General features: G+C 41.1%; 1 protein-coding gene across 4 annotated transcripts in view; it reads left to right on the forward strand.

Annotated features, from left to right (window-relative positions):
- The window catches only part of RIC8B (RIC8 guanine nucleotide exchange factor B), a 102344-nt gene extending 95276 nt beyond the window's left edge, over nucleotides 1-7068 (forward strand). For all 4 annotated transcript variants that reach the window (XR_011256044.1, XR_011256045.1, XM_069585251.1 and 1 more), the window contains one exon: nucleotides 5667-7068. Coding sequence is in view for 2 of the 4 variants with exons in the window: in XM_069585251.1 (XP_069441352.1) it covers nucleotides 5667-5778 (112 nt within the window). In the remaining 2 variants the exon portion in view is untranslated. The remainder of the gene's footprint in view (nucleotides 1-5666) is intronic.
- The last annotated feature ends 557 nt before the right edge of the window (nucleotides 7069-7625 follow it).

Raw genomic sequence — 7625 nt, forward strand, 5'->3', positions numbered from 1 at the left:
TTGGAATCATTCTAATCATTTGCTGGTAGCTTTGCAGAAAGGACTTGTGGTCTTGGTGTATGTCAGTGACAATTAGGTAGGCTGCTGTGCTTGACTTTTAGGTTTAGAAGATCTTTCTTAGAAATAAAAGCCTAGCAGTTTTAGTGTCTTAAAAACCTAGTAGCTTTTTAAGCAGATCATAACTATTTAGTAACCTAATATTTAGACTCTTGGAATTAAAATAGAATCTTAGGGATCATCTTGTCCAACCCCTTCATTTTATAGACGGGGAGACTCAAGCCCAGAGAAGGAAATGACTTGCCCAAGGACACCGAGCACATTAGTGGACAATCTGAGACTAGACCCAGTGGTGCCCCATATGTAAGCAGCCAAGTCTACATGAATCAGTGGTTGGAAATTCCAGGTTGTATGGCACAAAGAGGGCCTTGATTTCTGGACGGTCAGAATGTCTGATGACACTGACTCATCAGGGAAGTAATTATAGTTAAAATAGTATGAGGACGACTCGTGGCAAATGGTTCTCTACCATTGTCCATTTATGCTATGACCCATGTATTACATTCTCTCAGTAGAACTTTACTGAGCACCTGTTATGTGCCCATCCTAGATACTGCAGATCACAGCCAGATAAGACATGGACTCTGTCCTCAAGTTGCTCAAGTCCAGTAGAGAATGAGAAATCCCTGGAAAGCATCATACAGAATTCCCTGTAGAGTGCTAATACTTTTCCTAATTGTAAATCTTGGTGATGAAAGTGAACCTTTTCTCTTGGTCAGGGTTTGTTTATTAGGAGTCACATAAAACACTATACCATTCCTTTCTGTGAAAATACAAGATAATACCAACTGCAGCTAAATTGAGTTCATAAACACTTATTGAGGATCTACCATCTGCAAGGCACTGTGCTAGACACATAGGGATATGAAAATGAAGCGTAGAATATTTTCTTTTTAATATGTCAAAGCAGTATTGTTTTATAGCTTTCAACCTTTGTAATAAGAATTATTTTTAATAGTCTTAAAATACAGGACCCTTGAAATAGAAGACAAAATATCTCTGTACTGTAACCCAGACTTGTCAGCCCAGGATTACAAAGTCTCCATCCAAATCCTCTTTTGTACCCCATATCTGTCTTGAGCTTTCTTTTTCCTTTATCTCAGCCAAGCCAGCCTGCTTGCCAGTCCCTGCACACAACTAACTCTCGCTTCTGTGCCTTTGCTTGACTAATCTTCTGCTTCGGGATGCCTTTCTCCCCATGAATCTATGTCCATCACTGCCATTACAGTCTGGCCCTGAATCCATCTCCTGCCAGGAGCCTGTGATCAGCATCCCCATCTCCTCTGTGTCCCTCCCATGTGTACATAGCCCGTACGACTGGTGGAATAACAGTTCTGTGGTATTCATTAATGCTTCCCATTCTCTGTCCACATCTTGCTGATCTAGATACAACAGATCTTACTAAATGAAGCAGTTTAGTATAACCAGGTCACTTTTCAGACCTTTTAGGAGTAAGTTTCTATATCAAAGAATTCATTTTGGTATTTGTGGACTGTTACATGATAGAGAGGAAGATCAGAATCGTTAGGATGGGGGTTTGAAAAGTAAGCCTCGGGGTCCATAAGAGAAAACAGTCACATATCTATAAGTGATCCTCTCTCCTTCTATTCCCAAACAGGATGAGAAATCGCCTTTAAATAAATTTCAGATACAGTAAGGGTGTATTGAACTGTCAGGCTAGGGGAAGCAGGGCTCTGCCTGTTAATCATCTCAAGCTTGTTGATCTGCTGTTCTGTAATTCCTTTAATATTGTTTAATGTGTGTGTGTTTTACCTTCTGAACTGACTAAAAGCTTCTTGAGGACAGGGACCATGTCTTTTATTTGCTTCTGCATACTCTTCCCCCACTTATTCCTAAAGACTGCCCTAACAATCTTGTGGAAACCTTCCTTGCATAAGCACATAAAGGACAGGAAATGCATTTCATGGGTTCCAACTACATCCCAGCCATTGCACTATGTACTTCATATGTATAATGACCTTTCACCCGCATGATGATTCAGTGAAATGGGTATTGCTATCCCAATTCTACTGATAAGGAAGCTGAAGTTCAGAGAGTTCAAGATCTTACTGCTATAGAACCTAGGTCTGATTCCAAAACCTTTATATGCCTTTCACTGTACCATAATAACAACAACTAATATTTAGGACTCCTTTACAGTTCATAGAACTCTTTCATTTACACTATTATTGTTGCTGTTACTACTACCACTGCTAGTATTATAACCCCTTAAGTCATCACTAGGAAGTAGGTAGGTAGAGCTAGTATTATTATCCCCATTTCACAGATGGGAATACAGAGACTCAGAGACTTGCCCAAGATCACACAACTGGTAAGTGGAAGAGCCAGGACTTCAAAGAGACTTCCTGACTCTAGACCTTTTTGTTCTTTCCAGTGTATCACATTGCCACCTTAATTTATTTGCATGAATGCATAATTATTTGGCCAGTTATCACTGACACCTCTCCTACAGGAGTGTCAGTAAGACAAGACATCCTAAAGCATCCTATAGCCAAGTGAAAAAGAAAATAATTCATATCCTTAGAGGAGCATCTATGTTAGTAGAGGGGTGATACAGAAAATCCAAAAAATAAAGCCTTGAGAAGAATAGTTCACAAGTGAGAATTAAAATATGAGCCCCTTTATTCTATAGATGAATTTTCATAATTTGGCCATAAAACTTTTGTAATGTTTTTAATTATTTCTATTATAAAATTGGATTAGGGAGTAGGGGTGAAACCTATGGACTTGATTTGAAAATATTCCTCCTGGGTTTGGATGGGAAAGTACTGCCTACCTTGTGCAAGCTGGTAGCTAGCCCCAGTATCATTCTGTTACCAGAGAAATGCAGAAATATTAGGAGTGATGGCATGCCCCCCACCCCCCGCCAGCAGTTCATCACTATCTTGGTAGAATTCATACAATCTCATCTACTGATCCCATTCCACCCACCCATACCCTTCACCACACCTCACCTTACTGTTCCTGCAGTCACCAACCCCTTCAAACCTTTGAACATTCTGATCCCTTAGTGTTTCACCCCCGAAGGTGGTCCCCTTCTCCTTTTGTATTGATTATTAGTAAACAGTGTCCAGGATCACAGAGTCCTTCAGGACAACCAGAACTAGGAATTGTTACTAAAGTACAGATGTGTAGTATGAACTGGTACTAGAGAGAAGTTTCAGTGGAAGCAGATTGTTCTCTAGTTCCACTAAACATTTCTACCTGGTTGTCGTGTAGAGTTCTTCACTGTCCTGAAAGATGTCAGTGTCTTCCCCCATCCCCCAAAATCTGCTCCATCTGCTGTGCTCTTGCTCGAATGAATGGTCACCATCCACATGGTCATCTGAGCTGGGAGCCATAGAGACACTCTTCCTCACTCCCCTTTACCAACTCTGCCCTCCCAGTGGATGACAGCTCTACCTTGGAAGTGATGCCTTTTCTTCCCGCAACCACAGCCCAACTTTGTGTCTCCTCTCACACACACTGTTACAGTGACATCCTCGTGACTTGCCTCTCTGCCAGTTTCCCTGATTCCGATGTGTCTTTGCACTGCTGCCAGAGATTCTTCCCTATAAAGCAGCCCTGGCTGGGCATTCCTTACAGACTAGGACCCAAGCTGCTTACTTTGACATTCAAGACACTTGACTCCCAGACCCCAAACTGCCCTTGCAGACTTACTTCCTGCTGTTCCTTCAGTGAACCTTACCCCTCCCCAAACACTGGGCCCTTTCCCAGCTTGAGAGCAGAGAAAGAAATTGACACAATCCAGAAAGGTCTACACAGTCACAAGTAGGTGGGACCATACAGAGCCCTCCACACAATCTCCCTTGCCAGAAAAGTCCTGTGCCATCTTTGCCTGGCATAGGACACCTCCCTGGAGGTGCTGCTCCCTCCCACCTTCCTCAGGTGATTAGATCGATGCTTCGTCTCAGGAGCTGTGATTTCCTTTGTTCCTGATCCTATTACAGCATTTACCCCATTATGTCCTAAGTTATTTTCCATGAGTATGTTTCACTCACTGCTCAAGGGCAGCAGCTGTGCCTGGCCTTCCTTCTCTCCCCAGTATATGACACAGTTCTCAGCACATAGTTGTTGAACAGCTGAACTCAGAGTGTGTTCCTTCAGTGCAGTTAGAGCAGTTAATCCAGATGTGCAAAGAGCCCTGAACTGGGATTCAGGGACTGTCCCAGGTCCAGCTTTGCCACTAGACATGTGACCTTGGGTAAGTCACTCAGTCTCCTTTATTAAACAAGGGAGTTGGACTAAATGATCTCTAAGGCCACGTTAAGTTCTATGATTCTGACCCCATTTCTGGGATCACAAAACACATTTCCTACTTTATAAATATTTAGCAACCTCAATTTAACCAGTCAAACATCCATATTAATAGAGTCTTCAGACTCTCAGCAGTAGTCTCCTGGTAAGAGCTGCTTGATTAGGCTCCTGTTGGCTTATCCAGTGACCACTGAGCTGTTCTTCCCCTTCCCCAGAAGTTTCTCTGCACTTGTAACACTAGCACATGGTTGTGTGGCTGGCCCTTCCCAGGAGGGAGCCCTTCTTTGTGCTGGCCTGAGGGACAACCACAAGGAAGCAGAGGGAGAGGAGGCTTTATTATCTTCCTTCACTCTAGCTCCCACCAACATTACAGTTGCTGCCATGTGTGTTCTTGCTGTAGACATGTTTGTAGGGGGCGATGCCCGTTTCTGTGAGAAATAAGCTTTAAGCAGCTCATGTGCTCTTCAAGACCCTTTTAAAGTACACTGCTGACCTTTTGGGGTGGGAGGAGGACTAGAGTTAGCAGCTCAACAGGTACATTCACCATAATCTCCATATAATAAATAAGAGCCCATGAAAAGATTAAACAAATCTTTCCTAACGCTTTTTGATTGGCTTAATCAATAATTAATCATCTTTAGATGAGGCTGTAACTTGTGGAGTAGATATAATTGGATTAGCTGAGGAGAGGCAGTTGGGGAGCTTTGAAGAGATTAAAATGGCTGTCAATCCCATAATTAAACTGCCACAAACAAAAGCAATGGTTGTTTTTTTTTTTTTTTTAAAGAAGGAGAGAAGAAGGAAAGAAAAGGGAGGGAGAAAGTTGGGAAAGGCCAACTGATTTGAAATCAATAAGTATTAATATATCACTAGAGACTGGAGAGGGAAAAATCAAATGGCAGATTTATTCCATTAAATGATATCCATACATTTCAAATCAGCCATTTAATTACATGGCTGGTCCACTGGGACAGGTGAAATTTTGGCAGCTTCAACTTCACTAAAACAAATCCACAAAAGGAAAAAAGTTAATTATTAAAAACAGAAGAGACCTGCTCCTTGTCCTGAGCCCATTTAGACCTTGACTTTTCATACTTTTAATTGGCTTAGTAGGTTTGGCCTGTGTGAATGAAGTCTTTTATCTCCCTCTTTTTCTTTCCATACCCCTTTCATCTTTCCTGTTACAAACACACAGAGAGAGCTTGAGGAAAAATACTTTGTTTTTTAAAGACTTTTCTTTTTTTTTTAAAGGATGTGGATTTGGGCGGGGGGAGGGTGTGTGTGTGATGCTGGTGAATACTTTTTTCTCTCTCTTTTATCTCTTTTTCCAGAGAGGAGTTGCTTAAACCAATGGGACTAAAACCTGATGGGACAATAACGCCTTTGGAGGAAGCACTCAACCAGTACTCTGTCATCGAGGAGACCAGCTCTGACACAGACTGAAAGCATCACCTGCTCAAATCTCAATATTGCTTTTATCAGCATCTTTTCTCTGTAGCTCCAGGGGAATCTTTTCTCTCAAACATTTATGCCCTTGCTTTGGCTAGAAACACAATAACTGGTTTACTCATTGAGAATCCAGCGTATTTAAGAAGTGATCCTGTGTTTTTGCGATATTGAGGCATTCATACAGAGCTGCAGTTAGATGGAGTTGCAGGGACTAGGAACAGGAAAAGAAAATTCCATTCTGTCAAGATGGAACTGAAGGACTTCACTCTATAAGGCAGCCTTGGTTGAATCTGGCAGTTCTGTTTGCCAAGATTCTTAACAGAAGATTTAGCTGTGTCCTTCCTCTCACTTGTGTGAGCTGCCCTTTCTGAATCTCTCCAGAGACAGAGGCACATGAGAAGCAGAATGAGCTGCTAAAAGGGGCTAAGGCAAGTGACCCTTTAGATCAGGACTGAGTGAATGGAAGCCAAGCAGCTGCTCCATAGGCCTAGCCCCACTCTTCACTTCATTTCAATTTTGTATAAATCTATAGAGACTCACACACACACACATGTGCGCACACACACACACACACACACACAGCCCCAGACTTGCAAACTGATTAATTAAAAAAGTTTGTATGTCAGTTATCTAGAACTTCAGAATACATTTCTCCCTATAAAGTTACAAAGGATGGTTTAGTTCTGAGGCAGCTACCAATGCCTATTTATTCCCTAATAACCTGAACACTAGTACCATAGAACTGAACCCCGCCTGTATTGCTGCATGGGGAGCATGCATTCTGAGGTCTAACACAGGGGTGCCAGGAAAACATTCCCTCCAACCCGGAAGAGGGAATGGGGACCTCTGGGTACTGAGAGTTCTTCTGTGGCCTCTGCTGAGGGTGGAGGAGACAGCAGCACCCATTTGTACATATAGGTCATTCATACGCCACATGTTTTAAATCGGGGACTGTGTGTGCTTGTGTGTGTTCTACCTTTCTACCATATGTGATCAGTTTAATGGTAACTTTATTTATTTAAAAAAGAAACACAAATAGTTACTGTTAAACTGATTAAGGCTGTTTTTACTTTGGTAAAACAGATTGGTCATATGAAAAAGTAGAAAATGAATCATGCAATAGACAGTGGGCCTAGTTAATCAATGGCTAAAGTTGAAAAGGGGTTGGTTTCCTCTTATATATATATATGTATGTATGTATATACATACATATATATACACATAATGTGCTTAACCACTGCCTTTTAAAACTTTAAATTAAATAAAACATTGGGGTTGATTCAATTTAGCCATCTGTGTGTGTTTCTTTATAAACAATACTATTTATTGTTTATTGGGGTAAAAATACTATTTCACAGTTTATGCTTTTTTAAAGTGCTTTTACATCTATTATCTCAGTTGTAATAAATAGCTTTTCTAAGGATAAAGTACACAGAGTATTAGTGAAATGTCTTTTATCCAGAAGTCACTTCTCTGGCAAAAGTACAAATCAGGAATACAGTTTTAAAAGGCCTTTGAGCTGCCAAAAGAGATGTCAGAGTTTCTTAGAATTTATTTCTACGTGAGAGCCTCAAGAATCTATCTCACTTTTTGCCTCTCTGCTAAAATTTGCATATATTTTAACATGTTTAGTTAATCTGACTTTCAAGTCCACCAAAAAAAAAAAAAATGGCAAAGGAGGAGGCTGTTGGATGGAAGGCAGACCTACTGAAAGCAAAAATCCAACTGAAAACTGGATAGGAATGTGGGGAGAATGAGAACTACTTGAGGTATCATAAGTCTGGGACCATCTGTTTCCCAAAGGACATTCTAGTTGACCCAGAAAGTATCCATACAATAGT

This window comes from Ovis canadensis, chromosome 3, assembly GCF_042477335.2.
Source record: "Ovis canadensis isolate MfBH-ARS-UI-01 breed Bighorn chromosome 3, ARS-UI_OviCan_v2, whole genome shotgun sequence".
NCBI lineage: Eukaryota > Metazoa > Chordata > Mammalia > Artiodactyla > Bovidae > Ovis > Ovis canadensis.